Source organism: Sphaerodactylus townsendi, linkage group LG04, assembly GCF_021028975.2.
Source record: "Sphaerodactylus townsendi isolate TG3544 linkage group LG04, MPM_Stown_v2.3, whole genome shotgun sequence".
In the NCBI taxonomy this organism is placed as follows: domain Eukaryota; kingdom Metazoa; phylum Chordata; class Lepidosauria; order Squamata; family Sphaerodactylidae; genus Sphaerodactylus; species Sphaerodactylus townsendi.
In genome coordinates this window covers 61,311,438-61,337,509 of record NC_059428.1, presented here as the reverse complement: position 1 = coordinate 61,337,509, position 26,072 = coordinate 61,311,438, and the positions used below count along the sequence as shown (strand labels likewise).

General features: G+C 42.9%; 1 protein-coding gene across 2 annotated transcripts in view; it reads right to left on the bottom strand.

Moving 5' to 3' along the window:
* The window catches only part of NCAM2 (neural cell adhesion molecule 2), a 273,716-nt gene that overhangs the window by 88,225 nt on the left and 159,419 nt on the right, over positions 1-26,072 (bottom strand). For both annotated transcript variants that reach the window (XM_048492570.1, XM_048492569.1), the window contains exon 9: positions 11,242-11,392. In XM_048492570.1, the coding sequence (XP_048348527.1) occupies positions 11,242-11,392 (151 nt within the window). The remainder of the gene's footprint in view (positions 1-11,241; positions 11,393-26,072) is intronic.

Sequence of the window (26,072 nt, the reverse complement as noted above, 5' to 3'; positions counted from 1 at the left end):
CATAGTGGGGCGTTAGGAGCCACCCCCAGAGCAGAGGAGGGCAGGCTGGCAGCCAATGTGCTGGCCTTCTCTAGGTCTGATGGCACATGGGGGGCACTGGAGCTGGTCGAGGAGGAGGCAGGCTGGTGTGTGGCGCTGGCTGTGCCCGAGCTGAGCACCATGGGAGGCTCTGGTGTGGCAGGGCGGGGGCGCTCCCCTGCCACCTGCCGCTGCTCAACCTCCGCCAGCCGCCGCTCCATACGAGCCAGCCGTCGATCCATGCATGCCACTGCAAGAGAAGAGAAGGATTAGCTGCAGCCACTCTCCCCAGCTGCCCAGGTTCCAGGAATTGGGCAGTGGCCATGGTCTGTCCCACAACCCCACGTTGCTGGCCTTGCTGGGGTACCCCCAGAATAGGCTGCAGCAGAGCCGTGACAGTGGATCTGGTGCATCTGTACTTATGCAGTCAGAGGCAATCACAGTGAGGCAGCTGGCTGTGCGGTGGACAGGGCGGTGCTGCCATTCTGAATGGCCCTGGAGCATAGAGGACAAAATGTCATACCCATTTCCCAACAGACATGGCACAAGGGGAAGGGCAACCACCGGGTCCCCGATACCACAGTCTTTTCAACTACCCGGAGGTGCGCGGGTGCGACGCTGCACGCCCATGCACCGGCACACCACACACCCTGATCCACCTCCTCCCACATGCGCCCTGCTTACCAGCTGCTTGGGTGGGCTCAGCAAGGGCCGCCAGCTATCCTTCCGCACCATCATCAGAGGATGCGGTGGCGCTGCGCTGTGCCCCCGCCGCCTCAGCTCTTTCCTCGCCCGGCGCAGCAGAGCTGTGCTCGGATGAGGACTCGGTCTCTCGTCCCTGAGCAGGACCTTCCAGCTGTTCCCGGGGGCGAGGGCACGGCGACGTGCAGCTGCGCCTGTAGGGATCGAACAACAAATGGCCACCAATTAAACCCTACAGGGGACTGGGCCGACACACTTGCGTGTGCGCACGGGCGCACCTCCGGGGAAATGGGCACTCACTTTCTGGCCATCGGTCAGCACAACGCGGCTGTCCTGCTAGTAGCCACAGCTGGCGCAGGGCGGTGAAATGCAGTGGCCAGGCGGAGCAGCGAGGGTGGCCTCCGCATGCCTCCATGGCCGAGTAGAAGTCCCTCTTGAGGGCCTTCCACTTAGTGCACGCCTGCACTTCTGTGCGGTGGTAGCCTGCTTCCTGGAGTGCTCTCGTCACCGCCCGAAATGCCCGCTGGTTGGGCAAGCCGGTGCTGCTCATAAGCAGCCAGGCATAGCCCCGATCCCGCACTGTGCGGAGGAGGATGGTTGCCTCCTCCACCTGCCAGTACACACCACGCCTGGGTGGACTCATGGTGGCAGGGCAAATGGCTGGGGAACAAGCAGGGGGCTCTACATTAGTTGACCTGTGCATGCAGCAATTGGCCCATTTGAACTCAACGGGCAGCGATGGTGCTTCAGAGAGATCCCTTTTGGAATTGCTGGTGCATTGCATGGACACCGTCATGACCCTGCGCCCCTACTTCACAGGCACACCAGCTCCCTCAGCCCGGGCACACCCCTGTTTCCCGAAAACTCGGACACACACATGCAACGCAAGCAGTACTTTGCAGCCACTTTTATTCACACACAGTACAAGAGAGGGTGTGTGGACCCCACATATCGAAGCCCCACTAGGCCCTACTCTATCACTTGCCTGCTGGGAGCCAGCCGACCAGCTGGCTGCCACCAGGCCATTAATTGGAAAGCGCCAGCCCTTCCCCCTCGCAGTGGGTCAGCTCGAAAGAGATAACTAGCTAGGGCATCTCTGACAGCCTGGCCCTCTCGCCGGTGGGTGTCATCCTGGGGGTTGTATGGGCAGCCACGTGGTGAGGCGGTCCATCTTCCCCCTCCTCTTCCGACCCTTCAGCTAGGAACGGAGCGACGCGTGCATTTGGGGGCGCAGGATCTGGAGCTATGTGGCTGCGGCTCTCGCACAGGTTGTGCAGAACCACGCACGCCACCATGATTGAGGTGGTATTCTCTGGTCTGACCCACAGGCAGTTTAGAATGCATCTCCACCGCGCCTTCAGGCGGCCGAAGGCACGCTCCACCACATTCCTGGCGCAGGACAGGTGCGAGTTGAAGTTACTCTGCTGCGCATCGGCGGGGACCTGGTACGGCGGGACAAGCCACTTGCACCTTGGGAAGGCCCCACCCCCCAATACCACAGGGGGCATGGTCACGTTGTCAATGGTCAGCGTGGGGCTGTTGGGCAGGTAGATGCCCATGTCCATGGCTTGGCAGAAGTGTGACTCCAGAAACACAAAGGCATCATTGTTGCGACCAGAGTAGCCTGTTTTGGCATTGATGAACATCCCCGTATCGTCGCAGGTTGCCAGCAAGAGCTTGGAGGACACATTTTTATGGTTGATGTGCTGGCCCGGAGCCACCCCCCGAGTGACAGATCCGGATGTGGCACCCATCTATGGCCCCGATGCAGTGCGGAAATCCAAGGGCAGCGAAACCAGCCATCACCTGTATGGAGACAGGTTGACAAATGGGTGGAGGGGGGTTAGGCAGTGATGTTCTGTGGGGTGCGGCTGGGGGGGCCCTTCCGCAGGTGCTGTTGGGGTGTATCCACCGAACAGTGCACACACACACGCTTTACCCCTCGGAGACACTGCACTCACCTGGTCCATCAGCCTGTGGCAGCGCACCAGTCTTGCGCATAGGTGCACTTCCACAGCCATGGCAAACTCCAGGACGCTGTCTGCCACGGTGGCCATACCGACTCCAAACTGCTAGGCCACCTCACGGTAGCTGTTGGCGCTTGCCAGTTACCACGAGGCCATGCCCGCTCGAGTCTCCATGGGAATGGCAGGGCGCATGTTGGTGTCTTGGCATTCCAGGTGTGGCCACAGAGCATCTGCTAGGTACATGACCGTGGCCTTGGTCATCCTGAAGTTACCCACCCACTGCTCGTCAGTCCAGACTGTCATGACCAGGTCCTACTCTGGGCACCCACTCAGTAGCGGGGTGTGCTGGGCGCACTTGCGAGAGCGAACCAGCGCAGTATTGTGCGTCTGCGGGGCCGGAAGTGTGCAGCAGCAGCAGATCGAGTGACTGCCCCTTCGGCAGGGAACCGGCGCAGATGCCCCCACAGGCGGCTCAGCAGCTGGCCGCTCTGTGCCATGAAGGTGTCAGTGGCCATCTCCAATTCGTGCTGCTCCCATATGCCTTCGATCAATGCCTGCTCGAGCACCCCTCCCAGATCCATATCGCCTATGCAGATGGCAGCTGCCCACATGGACTCTGGTGCCACTGGCCAAATGAACAGGGACAGACAACAGCTGGGAGGAGAGCCGATGACAGATAGGGGATGGATGAGGCATCAGGGCAGGCGCCTCGGCCAATCGCGCTGCTGAACGCCTGTGACATTTGGCCGACGCAGCTTCGCCAGTGCGCAGCCGCGACAGGGCGCAGCAAGACGCCACTTCTGCAGTGCTTCCGTGTGAACTGCTGAGGTTCTGCGAGGCCGTTTGCTCACACAGCTTCGTCTGGCCATGCGAACGCTTCGCTGGGAATGCGCTGCTATTAATGACGTCATTGCAACAATCTTTTTGTATGTGCGGAAACAGCCCTAGTTAAAAAAAACTTTAGAAAAGATACAGAAGATTTTTTAGATTAAATAACACAGCTGATATTGCGGGAAGGAAGGAAGGAAGGAAGGAAGGAAGGAAGGAAGGAAGGAAGGAAGATAGATTGGATCAAACCAAGAAAATAATGGACACAATTCAAATGCTGGAAAAACAGCATAAGAACTGCCTTATTAAAGAAATTCTGAGAAAAAGCAAAAGCTGGAATGAACATTCACAACATCTGTGTATAGTGTTTCAAAGAACTAAAGGTGCAAACTATTACACCTTGTGAATATCAGACCCTGGGAATATACTGGAATGCGGGATGTTACAACCAGATTGGGGCCAGGTGCAGCCAATTTGGTTGACCCATACCAGTTGTTGTTTTTTTTAACAGCATGTGAGAGCTTTCATTGGGGTGGTTGATTACTATAGAAGGTTTATTCCTGAGTTTAGCACCATTGCTACATTTCTTTGTGAAATAACAAAGAAGGCCTTATCAGATAAAGTAAACTGAACAACAGTGTGCCAGGCCCTTTTTGACAACTAAAACAGGTACTCTCCACCTCACCAGTCTGATTTCCAAAAGCCCTTTACATTATTCAATGATGTTTCATATATAATCATTGAAGGAATACTTTGCCAGGTAGGGGAGGATGGAATCCTATACTCTAACTAAGCTGTAAATTGGCACCTAGTGAGCAGCTTCTCTCAGTTTTCCGAAAATGTGTCTGGAGATAAACCAATGGAATATGCAACAATGTAAAGGTATGTAAAGGTAATAAAAGTTGTGGATAAGCAACCAATTAAAGAATTCCAAGATAAATTCATATTATTTAAAAGAAAGAAAAAAAGAAAGGTAAAAAGTGAAGTACATTGTTTAAATGATGTATATAAATTACTATGAAATTTGATATCTACTATATCAGACTGAAAAGTAGTTTATAGGGAAACAAATTATTAATCACTTTATTAAAATAATATGTTTATACAATTTGTATTATGTGGGGAAAAATTAGAAACTTATAAAAGAAAGAATGTATCAGTGTTTTTATATACTTTGGATTATTACATTAAGAACAGCCATAATCAATAATTGATAATTTTTGAATTTTATATAATATTATGTTTAGAATGTCATTAGTCTCTTATAGTGCAATCCTTTTGGGGAGGTTGAATTCAGCTGTGGAGCTGGCATGGGGCTGCACCAATGCATCCCCCCTCTGCTGGCACAAGGGACACGCCTATCAGTGGAGGGGCAAAAGCCTCAGTGGCGGGCCACCCCTTAGATCCATAGCGGTGAAACCAGAATGGATGCTGGTAAGGGGAGGCAGGCTGGGGCATTCTGAGAGGTGGAGCTGGTTAGTTGGCTTCCATCCACTCTTTGCTGGCAGGTATGCCATGACCTGTGCCTTAAGACTTACATTAGTCCATTTAGTCCTATGGAGAGCTTTCTGGTAGTGGGAGGATTTTATTGTTTTTTCTGCCTCCCTAAACTGCTGGAAAGCCCTCTGGAGGCAGCAGGACAGCACGGGAGAGGCACCATCCCCAGTCGCCTGGGGTTGTGGATTGGGCTGCCCATCTTGGAACTAACTATAATTATTACTTGTTTATGTTTCTTTTTTTCTGTTTTTTTAATGTTATCAATTACATATATAGAGAAAGAGTGTTTGACAGTAGTTTGTGTTGTGCGGGAATTAAAACCCTACCTATGGGGGTGGACATTTACCCTGTGCTTGGATCATTCTTCCTTAAAATGGTTGAACCAGTTGAAAAGCACCAAGGGTAAGCTGATCAGGTGGAGTCTTCAGCTGCAAGATTACAACTTTGATGTTTCTCACATCAAGGGAAAGGAGAAAGTGGTGGCAGGTACACGCTACAGAAGGTTAACCTAATGTGCAGATATCTGAAATGTCATAAATGAAATGTTTGTATGAATAGCATTGCATGTATGAATAGCATTTTGAATGTCAATGTAAATATAATTCCTTTAGGTTAATACCAGGAAAAGGTACATATGAAAAATGTACCCTACATGATTCAATCATTCCCTAGGAGAGGTTTGGAAACTTCACCTGGAGTAAGACACAAATACATTAAGAAGAAGATGAAGCGCAAGCCGAACAAGAAGCAGAAGAGGAGGAGGAGGAGGAGAAGTTTAGATGGCTTATGAACACATTTCCCTTCCCTCCTCACAACAGGCACCTTGTGATGTAGGTGGGACTGAGAGGTCAGAAGAAATGTGACTAGCTCAAGGTCACCCAGCATAAATATGTAGGAGTAGGGAAACAAATGGGTTCACCAGATAGGACTCCACTGCTCATGAGGAGAAGTAGGGAATCAAACCCAGTTTCCCAGATTAGAGTCCATCTGCTCTTAACCACTATACCATGCTGGCTCTGAACACAAGGATATACTGAATCAAATTATATGATTCAAGAAATATTGTAAGCTATAAAGAAATCAAAAAAATTGCTAGGTCCAGATGGATTTACAGCAATGCTTGGAAGAAATGTATAATACCACTGCAGAAAGTTATGAATGAAATAAACAAAGAGAAAATACTGCTTTCATAGCAAGAAACTTACATAAAATTGATACATAAAGAAGGCAATGATCCAAAACTACCATAATCATTTAGACTCATTTATGTCAATGACTTATACTGGCACTGAGGAGTGGTGCAGAAATGCAACTCGAGGGCCCCGGCACAGCCTGCATGATGGTGCAACTCCAGCACAGTGGCTTGGGATCAAAGGAGACATTGTGTATGCCCCAGTATACAAGATGAACCAGAAACAGTATGGCTACTGCACAAAAAATACCTCTGTCTGGCTCAAAGAACAGTGTTCAAACTATACCTTTAATAGAAATAATTTAAAACTTCTGTATCAAATAAACCAATTACCAACAGTGAAGAATAATACAAAACATAGATAACACAATACACACTATCCCCCCTTGCTATGTGGAGTTCATCTAGAGGAAGAGTTAGCCTTTGTAGAGACACAGTATGGTGATCGGTGAAGATCCTCAGTTCACCAAGAGTTTCTATAGGCTGAAAGGGATCAGAGAGGATACAGCAATGTGGATGCCCAGAGACCTGCTATGCCTTACATTCTCACTCACAACTAGTTTTAAATCCCAGGGAGAAGGGCAAAACTACATATTACACATTGAATGATGTTAACATCATTTCTATGATTTATGTGATCCATATCGTCCATTATAACAAACTGGATCCCATTTTATAGTACCGTATATACTCGTGTATAAGTCGACCCGCATATAAGTCGAGGCACCTAATTTTACCAAAAAAAAACTGGGAAAACTTATTGACTCACGTATAAGTCGAGGGTGGGAAATGCAGCAGCTACTGGTAAATTTCAAAAATAAAAATAGATACCAATAAAATTACATCAGTAGGTTAAACGTTTCTGAATATTTATTTCAAAGGAAAATAGTAAACTAGCTCTGTAAGCCCTGATTCTCCCTTTAAATCCACTCAGAAGGGGGGGGTGATTTAAAGGGAGGATCTGGGGAAAATTTGAGGGTGCCTGTCAGGGGAGGAATGTTTATGTTAGCAGTGCCAACATTTCAGAGTATCTTTAGGAGACCCTCCTGATGATACCACCCAGGTTTGGTGAAGTTTGGTTCAGGGGGTCCAAAGTTATGGACCCTCAAAAGGGTAGCCCCATCTACTATTAGCTTCCATTGGAAACAATAAGGGATGGGAGTACCCACTTTGGGGATCCATAACTTTGGACGCCCTGAACCAAACATCAGCAAACCTGGCTGGTATCAGCAAGAGATTATCCTGATGATACCCTGAAATTTTGGTGCCACTAGCCTAAAAACTGCACCCCTGGCAGCCAACAAAGTAAAAACCCTAAAATATTTTTAAAGTATACCTCACTCGCGTATAAGTCGAGGAGGGCTTTTTCAGCACAAGAATGTGCTGAAAAAGTTGACATATGCGAGTATGTACGATATTTAAATTCCATTTTAAGAGATAGCCAAACAGCAATCAATTCTGAAGAAATGTATATCTTCATGTCTTTCACCTAGGCAATAACTGAAGGGAATTGTTCAAAATTCATCCAGTGTTATATACAAATTCAGTCCTTCATGATCTGCCTAATGGTTAATTATTTATATTTAAATTACCTTGTACTAGGATAAATTTTTTAAAAACAATATTTTAATACACATTTTAAAGACTTGCTTTTAACAAGTCCAACGTATTACACCTTTAAGGACTTAGTCATCTGGTATACTGGGACGGTACAGCTGCTTAGCTCCGGCCTAGGAGGGCCTGGGCTCACCTTTACATAGTGGCTACATACTCCTACTGCTCCTTGTTCTGCTTGATACTCAGATTTGCTGCTAGTAGAACAGGAAGGAGCAACAGTTTCTGCTCCCACCAGCTTAATCATAGGATCCTATCCTATTTCTTCCCCAACAGCAGAGTGTAGACAGGCTGAGGCAGATGCTGCTTTTACAAGTCCTCACAGCCATTGTCAGGCCTGGTTTTCATGGATTTTGCTCTGTGTGAATTATTTTTGCTTGCTAGCTTGCTGCCTGCCAAATGCCAGGTGCTTATCTCCTTCTCCTGCCGCTGGTCTCTGAAGGCCACTTTCTCAAAACTTCTTTCGCTCTATGCTCATTGTTTGAATGGAAGGGGGAGGGGACGTTTTGCTTATATGATTCACTGCTCTGCCCATCCGGCAGAGCTGTCTTTGATACTGTACTGGATCTGACTTATGCCTGCAATAAAGAAACCTTTGTATTCTACAAGTGTCTTATTGTCTGGTCAAGGGGATCTTGACAGCCATCTCTATTTGCTTACTACCCAAGAGTAGGAAGAAGCAGAAGCAGTAGTATATCTACAGAAAATGGAGTCCAGGGCAAGACCTGATTCTCCCCCGGCAAGCATCTAGCACCCATCCAACTCCAGCAGCAAAGGCACAAGACAATGAAATTATTAACAAAGCAGGAAAGTGTCCCCTTTAGCTAACAAGGATGAGAGTTTTAGGGTGAATCCCTAAAATATATATACTGTTTTCTTTCTGTATACTGAAAATGAGCACCCTTGGACATGTAGAATGACAGGAAAGGCATCATTTCAGGATGGTGGGGCGCAAAAAAGTTGCAGTCAGGAAGCAATTTTTCCCTAACCTTTTCCCTACCTTTTAGAAAGGCTCATACATTTGGAGAACCTTTCCCCAATGTACACTTTAGAAAGGGTCAGACTTTTGAATTCTAGCTTAACCATCCCACTATGAGATTTTTTTTTCAAACATTTGCACAGTAATTTCAATAAATTTAGATACATATTCAGTCATTTTGATGGCATTTTTTCTAGGAGTGAACTTAGGCATTAACGTTGGCTTCTTCAATAACATATTTAACTAATTTTTAAAAGAATGTTCAGTTATTTAATAGGAATGTTTTCACAAATAAATGACTCAGTTCCTTTATGAAAATAAATGCAAAAAACAGGGGAAAGAACAGTGTAGTGTGAATATGGCTCAGATAATTTAAAGACATTTGTTGACTTCATAGTTAACTGCCCATATCCTGAAAAGTAGAGCGATAGGTACAGATCATGGTGGAGGAGAGAAAGAGAATGAAAATGCAACTCCACTTTCTCAGACTTACCTGCTGCTTTGCTTACTTTATTCGCCGTTGGCCACCTGCCTGCACACTCTGTTACTCACTGAACCCCTGGCCTGCTTCGTCTTCCTGGCCTGCGGGGGTGAAGTAGGGAGGAACCTGTGCAGGCTGCAAGCTGCCTGCCTTTCTTGCTGGATTGTTGAGGGTCTGCTTGTGCACTCTCAGACCTCTCTCAATCACTTGCTGGTGGCCCCAACCCTAATTCCTCTTCTTGGCCTGTGGTGGGGAGGGAGTCTACCAGCAGCTACCCTCAGTCTTGCTCTCCAAGCAAACACATGGCAGGGTGCTCCAGTTTCACTCCAGTTTGCTCCAGAGCCACTCCAGCAAAGGCCAGGAAGCAACAAGTGTGGCAGCAGCAGCAGCAAAAGCAACTAGAAGAGCAAGCAACACAGCTGCGGTGGAAGATCAACAGCCAGGAGAGGAAGTGGATGCAAGACTTTAACCTGGAGGGAGGAATATGCATGCTGCGACCTTTCTCATGAAAGTAGAGCCTGGGTCATGAGACCTCCTCCTAAGATATGCCCCTGAGAATGAGGTACTCCTTGCCACCATCACTACTTGGGGAAGCAAGTATTCAGATGCCTGTACTCTGCTTTCAGGAGATATGTGACTACTGCCTGCAGAAAGGAAGGTGGGGGAGAAGCAGTGGCTGCTCCTTGCCACCATTACCACTCCACTATGACCACAGGACAAGTAGATGCTGCTTGCCAGCACATTAGTGATTAGTGTTCACATGAGTGATTAGTGACAGCAATCAGACACAGCCACTCATTCCCTTTGGATGATATGGACTCCCTAACTTCCCAGGGGAAGGGCAGTAGATGGGTACAGTACTGCTCATATTCTTATCACCATTCACTTGGTTAGCTGCCACTGAGAGCAAAAAGCAAGACAGACAATATTGCAGTAATATTTTCTGAATTTGAACATTTATGACAACCTACATGTTTAAGTATTCTGCTACAATTATTTGTTTATTAATTGATCTGCTGTTACATTATGAATCATATTATTACTTCATTTCAAGTATTCCTTGCATTCCATAGCTTCTTCATTACAGATATATAAATGTTTCCTGAATAGAACTAAAAATGTTTCCTGAACATTTGTATGCATGGTCTTCAATTGAGATCTATTCAGATTTTCTTTTCTTTTAACTTTAATCTAATTTCATTCATGTAACATTTTTAAAAGGACGAAATCACATGATACACCATAGTGAAATGTTGCCAACAAAAATATTATTACAGATTGCACTAAATGAAATCCTATCACGTGAGTGCCTGCCGGTATCATCAAGGGCAAAGTCGTCCCCACCTGCACTCCCTTTCCCTCCAGCTCCTGAAACTATCAAGCCAGCTGCCTTCTAAAAGGAGGGAAGAAAGTACTGCCTGCCTTCCTGTCTCCCTGGGGATAGGATATTTTTTCAAGGACAGAATTGCTACCTCCTGCTCTGTCTTATGAAGCAGTTTATTAATTGCAAGTAATAATTGGGAAATTTGACTGTGTGTGTTTTCTTCATTTTAAGCACTTTAGGTTTACATTGAATAGAAAAAAGTGTTTAAAATGCCCTAAATAAGTAAGTTAATAGTACAAGCTGAAGACACATCTGCCAGTAAAAAAGCCTTTCTGATTTTTGCTGATTACCCCTTCCTGCTGCTGTTGCTTGAAAATTATCAAGCACTTTTCTAGAGGGGTCCTTCAATTCTCAAAATGTTTTTTGGGGAAAGAAATAGAAGAGAAAGAAGTTAGTAAATTTCAATGCTGTAAACAGAACTCTGTGGTTAAAATTGATTCCTTAACCCATTTAATTCAGAAAGCAACATTTTTAAAACAGTTAAATACAAAATAGTACTTCACATTATGATTATTTTGGCATTAATAATTATTCTTTCTTTTTGCAATAATTCGAACAAAAAGAAAAAATAGAACTTACGTTCAATATCTAGATACATGCTCTTTTGATGTCCACCAATTCTACTTGCAGCTTCACAGTCATATCTCCCTGAATCTGACAACTTCACATCTTTAATGTGCAGTGATGACCTTCCATGTTGCCCTTTGACTTCTATCCGGCCATCTGGGCTCTGTTCGCAGTGATTCAGGAAAAAGAAAGTATTTTATTTGTTTCATCTACATATATTAAACAACATTGATAGTTATATCCAAACACAAGTTCCTGGTATTAAAAGTATTTTTGTTTTGTTTTTGAGAACACATGTATTATATATTTGTGAACACTGTTTACAGTTGCCAACTGTAGCTTGTGAAATTTTGGGAGGTTTGTGGGTGGAGCCTAGGTAAGGTGGAATTTGGGGAGGAAAAAGAACTCCATGGAGATATGATTCCATACAGTCTTCCCTCTGAAGCTGTCATTTCTTCCATGGGAACTGAATTCTGTAATCTGGAGATCACCTGTAATTCCAGGAGAACTCCAGGACTCACCTTTAGGATGGCAATATTAATTTGTGTAGAAATAATGCAAAGACCACTGAACCTACTTTGTGTTTTTACAGTATCTTAAGGAAGTTTCTACAGAATTAAGTAACATCATTGCCATGGAATAATATGGTACTAAATGTAGTTTTCAAATAACTCAGTTCTCATTTTACACATTTATCCAGAATCCCTATACTTACAATTCACATGAAATGAGATTCTGGAACAGGTATCTCACAAGAACTCTTTACCCCATAGCATGACAAAAATATCACATGTAATGAAAGACCCACGTGTATCTACCTGAACTCACATAGGGCCTCGTGCATGTTTACAGCATCTTTATCAGGAACAAGTTGTGCTGTTTAGGTATATGCATATGTAATATAAAAGAAAGCTCTTTGTCACACATTATACTTTATATGAGAAGAGGAAAAGCGTACTAAGCTTGATTTTTGTTCTTTATATACTTAAGACATTAAAGTTATGGGCATGAGGAAACCAGCAGTCTTCGCTGCTGTGGTAAAGTAGAACGCAGATGTAATATAACAAAAAAGTTAAAATAGGGCTATCACAAAGGTACTAAGTTGGGTTCCTCAAAAATCAGAACACAGTCTTTTCTCTGGTTAGAAATGCACATAATAAATCTATATGATTTTTTTAAGTTGAGGTTTTTTTGAAAAAAAATCTAATATCAATTTAATTAAAGATGCATATGGAGATTTGGGTGTAAAACAAATCTCGCTGACCTGTATTTCTCAAATGCCAAAAGCAAGTGACAAGTCACTATACCTTCTAACATACAAAGGAACAGACACAAGGAAAGAAAAAAATCTCAATAGTAATAGCAATGCATGATTTGCTGAAGACAAGTGTCATTTTTAACCAACAAAAATTGTAAGGCATTTGCCATGAAACCACTATTTATACCTTCCATATTTTACAGTCTTATTATATTGTCTGTACAAAGTTTGGGAAACACAGTAAACAAACAGTTCGTTTTACTTTCCTGTGTATTCAAAGCATTAAAAAGGGACAATGTTGCTGGAATTAAACAGAAGGAAATAGATACCATTGTATTAACGTTAGACAGACCAAAGTCTCATTAATGATACTTAGGGGCTAATCTAAAGGACCTTTAATGGGAATAAGCTCCACCAAATGATATAGGACTTACTTCTGTTTAGAAGTAGCCCCTAAATCCAACACATTAAAATGTGCAGTATTTAACCTTTTCTTGTTTTTTTTTCTTTGAAAACCTATACACACACACCAACACCATGTATTGTCAAAGTCTTTCATGGCCGGATTCAACTGGTTGTGGTGGGTTTTCTGGTTTACATTTGTAGTCGCATTTGCATTCCCTGCATCAGCAGCAGAATTGGTGAATGCAAATCCTGTGTTTGGGTGGAGTCCACTGTCCATGAACTTAGTATGCCCTTGGCCTTCGATTCTGGTGTTTTTGAGTACTGATAGCCAAGCTTTGTTAATTCTTAGAGTCTCTTCTTTCTTGTTGAAGTTGTCTTGGTATTTGTGAATTTCAATGGCCTCCCTGTACAGTCTGACATAGTAACCTTCTGAATTATCCAGTCAGTGTTTTCAAATAAAATGTTATGTCCAGTTTTGTTTAGGATATGTTCTGCTACTGCAGATTTTTCAGGATGGGTAAACCAACAGTGTCTTTCATGCTCCTTAATATGAGTCTGAATGCTGCATTTTGTGGTTCCTATGTAGAACTTTCCACAGCTGCAGGGTATGCGATAGACTCCTGCAGAAGTAAGGGGGGTCTCTCTTGTCCTTTGCTGAGCATGGCATCTGCTGTATTTTCCTGGTAGGTTTGAAGAAGGTTTGTAGATTACGTTTTTTCATCAGTTTCCCTATTGATCCGTGATTCCCTTGTATGGTAGAATTTTTTTCCTGTGATGGGCTGTTTTTCCTCAGTCCTCTGGGTCTTAAAGCTCCTCTGATTTCTGTTGTGGAGTGGCCATTAGCCTGCAGAGCCCAGTCTAGATTATTGATTTCATCAGGGAGGTGAGGTTCACAAACTCATTTTGCACGATCTGTCTGTGATACACCTCTGAAGATGCCAGCCACAGATGCAGGCAAAACGTTAGGAACAAGATCTACCAGACCATGGCCACACAGCCGAGAAAACCCATCACAACCACCAACACCATGTTTGATATCAGACCCCCTAAATTGAGCATGAAAATCTAATAGGTCCATATTTGGTCAGTAAGAAATCCTTGTGTGTTGCAACAAACTCTCAAGGCAGATTGCTCATATAGAAGACTGATTAGGGAGTATAATCTTCTATCTATGTCACTCTCTTCTACTTTCTGCCATAATTTCTCCCTAGAAATTGAATCAAAGGTGGATTTGAGATCAATAAAGGCAATACATAATGATGTTACCTTGCCTGTTGCATATTTTTCAATTAGTTGTTGTAGTGTTAAAAATGTTCATCTATTGATCTACCTTCCCTAAAGCCTGCCTACTCTAGAGCGATCAGGTTTTCTTCCCTTAGCCATTGTTCAAGCTTTTTTGCTAGATGTCTTGCATACAGTTTGCTTATGACATTCAGAAGACTAATGGGTCTATAGTTCCCCAGTTCATTTTTACTCCCTTTTTTATAAATAGGGACAACAACTGCTGTATTCCACGACTTGGGTATGCAACCTGTTTTGTCTGTATATGTAAATAAGGTTGCCAGGAAAGGAGCCCACCAGTCTATATTCTCTTTTAGTACTTCAGGTGGGATTCCATCTAATCCTGGTGTCATGCCCCCACAGAGCCTTTGTTTATTTCCCCTTTAGTTTCCCCACAGTTAGTATGGGTTTAGCTATGTTTTGTACAGTATTCAGTGGGAGGGAACCGAATTTAGTTCTGTCCCTTTAAGAAGCCCTAGGGCTGGTGTTCTACGGCAGTTATTACCCAGCAACCTGTCTGATTTGGCAGTTGGGGGCCAACGGAAGCTGGGTGACAGCAACAAGTTAGACAGTCCAAGATGTTTTAGACTCTCAGTATTTAACAGTCAAAGATGTTATAGATTCACAGTATTTAAGTTAAACAGTTATAGATGTTATAGTCTCACAGTATTTACAATAAATTCCAGACTCCAGAAAGTTTCTGCAACAAAGTAACCTTTATTTAGTTAGACCCGGGAGGAGTCAGGGTCTGACAACATTGTTACAGTTAAAGCTTTAAGTATTGAACTGTTAACTGAGTCAGTGAGTCTTACATTCTGCTTTGGCCGGGTGCAGGCACCTAAATAACCACCTGGGGAGCAGAACACCTGGGGCTTTCCTAGATTTAAGGTGGTTCATGCAAGATTCTATTTCCTGGGTTGTAACAGGTGGCCATTGATTTAGAGAGGCTAATTCTGGTTTAAAAGTCTCCTGTTTATCACCTTCATAAAGCCCCTGAAAAAAAGATATCCATTTGTCAGGGGGAATACAGGTGTCCCAGACTGATGGGGTTCCTTGTTTACAGGCTGCAATCATCTTCCAAAACTGGCTAGAATTCCTTTGAGTAATTGCGCATATAAGGTCTTGCCAATATTTCTTAATGTATTGCTTCTTCTGCTGTATAATCTCTTTATAAGCTTTTTTCCGTGTTAATAATAGTGCATGGGCCCTTACTTTATTTTCAGAATTGCACATAGTTGTGTATGAGAAAGCGGCAATAAGATCTTTTTTGCTTCTACACACTCACTATCGAACCAAGGTTTCGGATATCTAGGTGTCTGAGCCATTTTGTTATTACTTGTTATATCTAATATGATTGTTATAATCTAATATAATTCTCATGTTTCTAAAAAAAATATACAGTGTATTTTACAATCTCTATTGGTGTGTCAAACATTCAGTAAAAGTCCCTTCACTGGATTGTACATTTGGAGAAGGTAATTCTACCAGTGAAGAAAGAAAAGAAACAATTTGTTGACTCCCCACCTCAGATTTCCTTATTGCCCGCCCAAGTTATTTTTAGGATTCCAAAATTCTAACAGGATTGAGCTACTTGTTTTATCACTACCTCAAATTAAAGAAAATGCTTCTTTGAATCAGTAATACATATTTTAGTTACTTATTACATTTGATTACAGAAAATAGTGTGTGTGTGTGTGTGTGTGTGTGTGTGTGTGTGTGTGTGTGTGTGTGTGTGTGTGTGTGTTGGGGGAATATTTAATGTACACAGTGGCCAAATTCTTCTGTTCTTATTCCCCATTCCAAAAGATTTGAAGCTCCAACAAATTTTAGCTGACCATTTTGCACTCATAATTTTAAGTGGTCAGTGTTTTTTCAACTAACTGCAACATTCCCAGTGTGAATAATTAATGATTACATCTATTGAAAATGCATGTGAAAACTAAAAGTTGACTGCTAAATGGTTTTCTTTAAATAAAAAATAGTTCATTATGGAAAGTTGAAAGTTCTGGTATTTAAAACAAAACAAAACAGAAAAATGAAATGCAGGTTTTTTTTAATTCTAAATTTGGACAATATGTACCTGCTGACGCTGAAAGCTTTAATGGTAAGATACTTCCACAAATCTTATTTGGCACAAGGATTTGTATAAGTGGGGTTTCAGAATCCATTGATTAACTACGTTTAACATATCTTGAACACACTGATGGTATACTGTGCTGGGTTGCAGGAATAACACTGGGAATGGAATTTGCCCAGAACTCATTAGAATTCCGAGTTGGACTGTTCGCTTTTAAATTGAGACTAAAATTGCTTTTTCCAGCAGCAGACATTCAAGTAAGTCTTTTTCATTGGCTCAGGGTAGATTCTTAAAAAAGTATCTAGATGAAACTGGTGGACAGTGAATTAGAATACCTAGGTTTCTCTCTTACCATAGTTCAAGATGAAGGTCAACATGAAGGACAGAGAGAAGTGATGAGGAGGCTATTTCAATTTGATAAATTTCTACTGAACCTGTGCTTGGCATGTTTCTCATATCCTGTTATATCTAAAATACCTTATTGTCCTAAGTAGCAGATGAGCATTCATGTTGGGTAGACTGGATGTTCTATCTAAAACAGAATTGATTGGGAGTTGTAGAGGAATTCCATTTTCTAATTGCTTGTGTAGCTGTTCAACTGGTAAGATTGAGACAATCAACCATGAGCTATTATGCTGTATGCATTGGGCCTCACTTAGGCCCCTTCTGCACAGGCCTAGGGAGTGGTGGGGCGCTAGTGTACATTACACTGGTGTAGCAACTAGGCCCTTCGCACACTTGTGTGTGGGCGGTCCTGGAGCTACCATGGCCCACAGCGGCACCTCTGCACAGAGGCGTACCACATTCTAAGAAAACTTACCTCCTCTTCTATGCATAGCTCTGTTGAAATGAGGGGACATGCCCCCATGGCCCTAGCAATGCCCCAGGGGCAGAGGGCAGGAGGTGCGCCCCTGGTCTAAGTGAAGAGGAGGTAAAGTTTTTTTTTTAAGCGGCGCGTCGAACAACGGCACCTTCACCTGGTGCCATTCACTCGGCACAGGGTGGACACCACTGTTTTCTAAAAGACTCACTTGTTTAGTAAGCCAAGTAAACACTGTTGTGAGGGAAAATGGGTCGGTACAGTTTTGCAGCAGTGGCAGCAGCTGTGCAAAGTCCTCCCCCACAACAGTGTTTTTTCTGGCTACACACCGCTGTATACAGTTCATGCAGAGTGGGCCTTTGAAGAAGAAGAGTTAGATTTATTTCCCCCCTTTTTCTCCTATAGAAGACTCAAAGCAGCTTACAAACTCCTTACCCTTCCCCCTCACAACAAACACCCTGTGAGGTAGGTGGGGCTGAGAGAGCTCAGAAGAGCTGTGACTAGCCCAAGGTCACTCAGCTGGCATGTGCTGAAGTGTACAGGCTAATCTGAATTCCTCAGATAAGCCTCCCCAGCTCAGGCAGAAGAGCGAGGAATCAATCCCGGTTCCTCCAGATTAGAGTACACCTGCTCTTAACTAGTACGCCACTGCTACTCCTTGAGAATACTAGATTAATCCTATTCAGAGAAAGTACCAATTAATTAATTCATTGATTGATTGATTATTGGGTTTTATATACCGCCCTACCCCCGAAGAGCTCTGAATCCTGAATCAAAGGCTATCTCCATTCTGATAGCTGATATCTATCTATTATGAGATCAGTAACTAAATTTTTGTCTGCTGTAATATCTTTAAAGTGCTCTCATGCTCAGAATAAAGAAATAATCCTAGTTTTTTAAAAAATTATTATTAGTTTTTATTATGTTTTATACATTTTCTAGTATGGTTTAATAACACTGTGTAACTAATGTTAATCTTATTGTACAGCTTTAGCTCTCAGGCCGAAGGAGTTCTGTTAATAAAAATAAAGTAATAAATAAATTAAAAGAATATTGAAGCAAAACTCCCCTTACATGAGAAGCTGAACCAACAAAATTCTTTTGCATTCTTAGAGCATATATCAACTTCTTTTTAATGAGAATTTTTATTTATTTTACACATCTAAATAACACATACATAGAAAGATGAAGAAAAGATCTTGATCTAGTCCCCCTCCCCCATAATAATATTAAATGAAAAGAAAAAAACATGTACACAAACACCTACACATATATATGGTAACTTCCAGCATATATTAACTTCGACAGGTATTTACAACAGAAAAATCCTAAAACCAAATAATTTATGCATCCAAATAAAATATAACAATAGGCATTACCTTGCTTATTGGCTGTGTTTAAAGGTGTCTCTAGAGCCTGCATGGTGCAGTGGTTAAGGTGCTGGAATAGGATCTAGTCCCCACTCTGCCATGGAAACTTACCGGGTGACCTTGGGCTAGTCTTTTGGCCTCAGCCCCAGAGGTGGAATTCAGCCGGTTTGCACCGGTTCAGGAAAAACGGTTAATAAAGGCTGAATCCCACCCGGTCCAGGTGTGCTGGCTAGGGCAGGCCTCCCAGCAGCCCCCACAGGGGGCTGGCTAGCCACTGATTGGGCCCGTGTTTTGCTGTCACTCTGGGTTGCTTTAGCCACATCCTTGTTAATAAAGGAAAAAAGGGCACACATCAAATAAGCCCCGAGTGAGCAGCACTCTCCGGAGGTGTCAGCGCAGCAGCAGCAGCAGCAGCAGCAGGGAGACAATTGGGCAGCTGGTGGGCCAGGGAGGAAGGCCAGCCAGCCATGCCACCCCACGGGCAAATAAGTGTTGTGTTTGGTGCCCCCCCAGTTCAGCTGAGGTTCACAATGGCAGGCAGAGACTGTGGCGCTCCAGCTCCTTTGGGCAAGGTTTGTTTGGTCTGTGCTCAGGGTACGCACAGATTCTGGGCTGCCTCCAGGTGTCGCCACTGGGTAGGGACTTGCAAACTTTTTTCTTCTTGTCTCGGCACCACAGGAAATTGCAGGCATTGGAGGAGATAGGAGGCAGCCCAGAGCTGACACATGGCCTGAGTGCAGACCAAACAAATCTTGCCCAAAGGAGCCAGAGTGCCTCAGCCTCTGCCTGCCATTGTAATTCTCAGTCAAACGGGGGGGGGGAGGTGGCAAACGTGGCACTTACCTGCCCATGGGGTGGCATGGCTGGCCTTCCTCTCTGTCCCAACGGCTGCCCCGTCATCTCCCTGCTGCTGCCCTGACTCCTCTGGAGCGCGCTGCTCACTTATGGCTTGTTTGGTGTGTGCCTTTTTTTCTTTATTAACATGGATGTGGCTGAAGCAACCCAGAGCAATGGCAAAGCACGGGCCTGATCAGTGGCTGACTGGCCCACTGCGGGAGCTGCCTGGAAGCCTCCCCTAGCCATGGAAGGCCAACCCGGCAGGCTGCGCTGTTGGCCCAGGTGCGTGACCCAATCCCCTTCCCTCGTGAGGTCGCTGCCTTCCCTCATCTCCCTTTCAGCCCGACATCAAAAAGCAGCCAAGTAAGTGGGCAGCGTGGGGAGACGAGTGGCAGGGGTGGAGCCCCAGGGCGTGAACCGGTAGTTAACTGATTAGAATCCAACTATTGCTCAGCCCTGACAAGTATTGGGTTGGGAGATATTCAAGGGACATGGTATAACACAAAGGCAGGGAATGACAAACCACTTCTAAATGGCTCTTGCCAGGAAAACCCTGTGGGTTACCAGAAGCTAACAATGACTTGACAGCCAAAACCAAACCAATCAAATGAAAGATTTTTGCCCTTTCTCAAAGCAGTAAAAAATGAGACAGAACTTGGATGTATTCTGAGTTTTATGATGCTGTTGGGGCCCAGCCATACAAGGCATGCTGTCAGCACTTGATTTAACAGTGCCTACATAAGCAATGGCATGTTGTCTCTGCAGCTGCTGAAAACCTGACCTTGAATCTCAATATGACAACGCAATCTAGTAGCAGTCTCTTGCGTCCCAAAGGAACACACAGATAAAGTACAGGAATGCGACACTCACATGCATGTTGTTTGTTTTCCTGCTTGTAAAATTGCATTTCCTCTTCTTGCCATCCCCCCTCCCCCCAAAAAAGATATAAACCCCAGCCTCTTAGTAACCAGCATCTTGGGGTACACTGCTAAGACTGCCTCTAAGCAAGCAGAATGGTTAAAACTTCCAATTACTTTAACTCCTCTCATGGATGCATGTTCTTAGCATGCATGCGCAGTCTTAGTGTGTGAGTGGGATTTCAGACACAGTCTGCTTTCTTTAAACATAAAAAAGAGCTTTATTACTAAAGATTAGACTGGTGCGCACACGGAAACAGCCATCATAGTGGGACAAAAGCAGGGGGGAGAAACTGTATCACTTTTAGGGAAGCAACCAGCCAAAGAATGAAGTATTCTGAGCCTCCCTCCCGGGAATAAAGATGCATGGGGTTTGGGAAAGGCAAAGAGTGAAGGGGCTGGCTACTTGACCTGTGTGATAGCAGCAGAGGGAAGGGACAGATCTAACATGTTATTCTTCTGCTCTGGCCTGTCTGCTGCTTAAAGGGCTCAGCTGCAAGGGCCTATGGTCAAATTTGCCATACTTTTCTCTGACAAGCGCAGGAAGACCATGCTAGAAGAACACACTGTTGTGACAGGAAAATCATCTGCCATTGCTTTTTTTTACCTTATAGCTAGAGGAAGCAGGCTAAGTTTGAGAAAGACATCAAAGAGATGTTAGAATTGGGAGAAATCACCACATCTGAGAGTGTCCAGGGGCATAACTACAGAAGATGGTGCTCAGGTAAAGCACTGAAATTGTGCCTCCCCAAATATCTGATTCCCATGTTTTGGAGGAAGTGCTGTGGAGACTGCAGTGTGCAGTAGAGTCTGGGTAGGTGGGGGAGGGAGCTGAACAACCCTAGTTGTTAACAAAAAAAGAGTGAGCTTGACTCCTGAGGAATTGTCAGGAGTCAAACTGAGTCCTTTTAGTTACTAACTAGGCTTGTTTGGGCGGGGAAACAATTCCAAGCAACCCTAGTTATTAACTAAAAGATCTTGGCTTGGCGCCTGAGGATTCCCCTACCTGGAATCTGGTGCCCCAACACGACATCCATATCCCTTCCTTGGGCAGGATGGAAGGCTCTGTCTGCACCCCTGCTCAGGGAGCAGCTGGGGCTCAAGCCCCCTCCTATCCCCACTGACCCATGAAAGTGCCCCCCTTCATTCTTGTCAAGAAGCCAGATGGCACTGGTTGATTTTGTATAGATTACAGAAAACTGAATGCAAGTACTCTGGCAGATGGGTAAAAAAGTTGACTGCTACCTCTGTTTTATATGGAAAACAACAGCACTCTGTCTTCTATTTGAACATTTTAAAATACTAAATAATAATCTCAATTATGGATGAAGATAAAAGGTAGGTTGGCGGCTGGTAGGTAGGAAGAGAGAATTTGGTAGTTTTCAGGATGGGGAAAACAAGAATAGTATAGGGAAGGGGAATAAGGGAAAAATAAGGTGCTCCCTGTATGTCTTTATTCATTTAGAACTATGCATCTGGCTTTAGCCTCATGGTTGGCACTGTTCAATGGGGCCCAGCAGCCCCACCACAAAACTGGGCCACAATTTTCCCAGGTAGAAGCTGCTGGAGGTAGGAAAAGCTGAAAAACAGAGGCACAGGTAGGTTGGCTGGTGGGTTGGAATCAGAGAAGGAAGCAGGAAAAGGTGAGAGGGTATGGGCGCTTCCAGGGAAGGGAAGGAAGAAATACTGGAGGAAGAAGAAATGAAATGTCCTTCACGTGTCCTTTTAGGTTGTCCTTTTTTTCCAGAGATTTCTGAGAATTTTCATTATGAAATGGGGAATAATAGAAAACATCATACTCTTTTAGGATCCTCTATTTATCTAGCATGCTGCCTGTGATTGTTGCAGAAGTTGAAGATGGTGCAGTATTTAAAGTAATAGGAAGTCATTAAAATGTTCAACAAAAAGAGCACAAAGGGAAGGTCCTATCGTTTGGGGGAGTGGTAGGAAAAGCTTACTGTGGGCCATGCCATCATTGCCCAAATGTTTTTTTAAAGTAATTTCAAAATTAAAATAGAACATTTTATTTTATGACAGGAGAGGGCATGCATGTACAGGATGGTATCATGATATGTGTGTGGGCCAGACCAATGTTACTAATTTACACTGCCATCAGGTCCTCCAATCCAGTATCATTTTTCCAATGGTGGCCAACTAACAAGGCCCAGAGGCAACAGTATTCTTATTGTCTGTCTCAACCCAGCAACTGACATTCAAGTTTATACTGCTTCTGGACAACAACAACAAAAACATCATGGACATACCTATTGATATACCAAATGAAATTATCCAATCTCTCTTTTAGACATCTCAAGCAGTGATTGTTACTACATCAGCTGACAGTTAATTTTACATGTTAATCATATTTTACTTTGTGTCTCCTGAACATATTGCCCAATGACTTCATTGGGTGCTCCTGAATACTAAGAATTTTTGACATATTACATGGACATAAAACATAGTTTGCCAGTAGTGAAACCTGGAATGTCACAGCGTTATATTCCTGCCTGAATATCTACATATAATACATGAACATACATATATGGAAATAATCATATAGCATAAAATAATTATACTTAGTACAAATGCCAACCAATAAGATTAATGCCAGCTAATAAGACTGAGTGAATGAAAACTTAGTGAAAACTGTCCCTGATATTTACAGAACATCATGCAACACACACACACACACACACACACACACACACACACACACACACACACACACACACACACACACACACACACACACACACACACATACACACACACGTGTGACACTCTAAAGGATGTCTAAATATATTTGGCTAAACAGATTTGGCAATTTTATTGCACAATTCATTTCAATAGAAGATGTAAATTATGTACAAATAGGTATCATCATCATTGGAGGTACTGTAACATCCACTAGAGGCATTAGGGGAGCAGCTGGTCATCCAACCAGACAACATTGTTTCTGCCATTGTGGGAATCCCACTGACTGATACACCAGGAGTCAATATCACAGACACGGCCTAACAGAAAGACAGTGATCAGGAGGGTTAAAAACAAGGGATTCAAAGAGGGAAGTATGAGACTGGTGTTGTCATCCCATGAGCTCTCCAACTGTTGCAGGAAGGTTCATCCCCCTAGGAAAGTTGGGAAAGTGGCTTTTTAAAAGACAGGAAGACGCCAATGAGGACAGACTGGTCAGGTTCTAGGAAGAATAAGAGCCAGATCGAAGAAATGAGGATGATGGGGTGAATCTCAAACTCTTTCCCCTTTCCACAGCTGAGACCTTAGAAACAACAAGTACAGGGCACTAGACTGGTGGAAGGAATCTGAATAGAGAACCAGACAATTGTTAAGTCCCTCATCACATCTTGCAAACAGAAATATCAAAGCAACGCTTCAGATTAAGACTATATTTCAACTAGCAGCAAGGATAATATTTTATTTTTACTAGAACAAATGGCCTCTGGGGAAGAGGAAAGCAAATTTGTATTAAAATAAAATCTTGCACAGCCAATTTTAAATAAATTATTGTTTTGTAATCCAAAATGCACTACACAATACTGGTCTAGGACTTGACAATATAATTTTCTCAATAATACTTCCAAAGTCCTGTGCATCTACAGGTGAACAGAGCAAATCAAAGATATTGAATTACAAAAACTGCTACATTTGGAACAGATAAAACGACTCTGAGCTAGAAATCACCTTCCTGGAGTTTTTAACAAGAACTCTGACACACCATGGAAATTATGACTTCATCTTAGTGTAAGAGTAAGGTTTTTGTTTTAATTGTTGTTGACCATCTGTATGTAATTCAGTCCTAGGCTGGAATTACCATTTTCAGTTGATACCGAATTACATTCTACTATAATTTGCATAATTGTTTAACTCGATTTAATTGATTAGAGTGATACTCTTGTAGTATTTTGTTTGGGAGGGAAGACATTGCAGCAAATGAGGTGAAGCTGAACAGTTGCCAGATTATGTTTTGATTTGTCTAGAATAGAAGATAACATGAAGTGCGTGAAAAGTGCATGTTACAGCAAGAAGCTGTAACAATATTTTGTGTTTGGATTACAGTCACTTTGTGAAGCTTTTCTTTCTCTTCTCTATATATTAGCCTATCAATTGAATTCTGCAATAAATTGTATTATATGGTCAAGGGATAGGAACAAAAATGCTTTATAAAGAAATAAAATGTATTTTTAAAAATCCAAAATTGATAGTTCTAAAATTTCCATACGGAACTTATGTTCTTCTTCTAACACTGGGTGATTTTGCTTGTCACTGTACATAACCATGATGCATCTCTCAAAGACTACATTTGGTTAAGCTCTAAAGAATGCCATGTGTCACCACCCATAATTACTAGACACTGCCATTTCTCAAATGTATGAAATACATATCAATATTGTTTCCTTGACAATTGTTACAGATCATACCTTTCAAAAGACTATTTTTAACCTATCATCAGAGAATTTCACAAAGAAATAATTGCCAAATGTTTAGATGGTAGGAGAGCCAAAGCAAAATGAAGATTTAACTTTTAACTTAGCTTGTCACTGTACTATTCAGTTCAGCTCCTGCTCAGTTCAGCAAGCAGAAAGTAGCTAGCTGTGAAAGTCAAGTTTTATCCCTGTTTTCAGGACCGATAGCACTACATTTATAAATGATCCAGATTCTTTGATTCCTATAACATATATCCATTTGCTAGATACAATAAGAAATATATACTGCACATTTTATGGTTAATGAACTAGCATCCATGGGAAAAATAAGAAACTTGTATAGAAACTTGCAAGTCAGTCAGGCTTCAGTGTTGGATGCAAGGCAGATCAGCTCTGCAGAGTAAGTCAGCTTCTCAAGCAGTGAAAAAGCAATTGAACCACCACCACCCCTCAAGTCTATCTGAACTGAACATATTGTGAAACTTCCAGAAGTTGAAACAGAAGGCCAAGATTTCCTGGGCTGAAAAGCTACCTTTGATGAATAAGGGCTGTTATTCACAACAGCCACCAATGTGCAGAAGCTGATGGAAGCTCCCTTCTGGATTATGGATGCAACATTCACAACAATCCCCACATTCTTCAGGAAAATGTATTCTATCCATGTACCTGTTGGAAACAGCAGAAAATTCCAGAGTATTGCCATGTGTATATGTTTTATTTTCCACTGATTCAGAATCATGTTACACCTGAGTTTTGCACTTCTAAAAAAAGGAAGACCCAGGAATAGTACTACAAAATGGAAGACCCAGGAATAATACTACAAATGAAATTTATTTCTTAGTTTCACACCGATACTAATCAATGCAACATACTACAGTTTTTTTAATGGACTGATTTTTTTTCACTCAGAGGAAGAAATTATTTAACAGATGATCAGTGTTTATTCAATCCCACTTTTTAGATATCTTTTTAGATATCTAAAAAGATGATCAGCCACCACACTACAGGTATTTTGTTGCTTTGGCTTTCTGTCCATCCTAACAACTAATTTTAAAGATTTTAAAGTGGAAATGACATTTTGTATATATTAGGAATTACTTCAGAAAATCAGTTTTTTACTATTGTTGTGCTGTTGTCTATGCCAATAAAGGCTTGCTTGAAAAAAAATTACTTCATAATTATCATTGCATAAAGATACCAACCCCCCCCCCCCCTGAGAATGCCAAACACAATTCAAGAAATGGTAGCAATATGAGACATCATCAATTACAACCTTATGCTGTTGTTTTCATGCAACATTTTGGTTGGTTATATCAAGAGGTGACACAGGGCATTGTACATACCAAAACCAACTCTATTTCTTCATTTCTTGAAAGAGCCGGAATTGGTTCACCTATAATTACAGGAAGGCAAAATAAAATAAAATAAAATAAAAT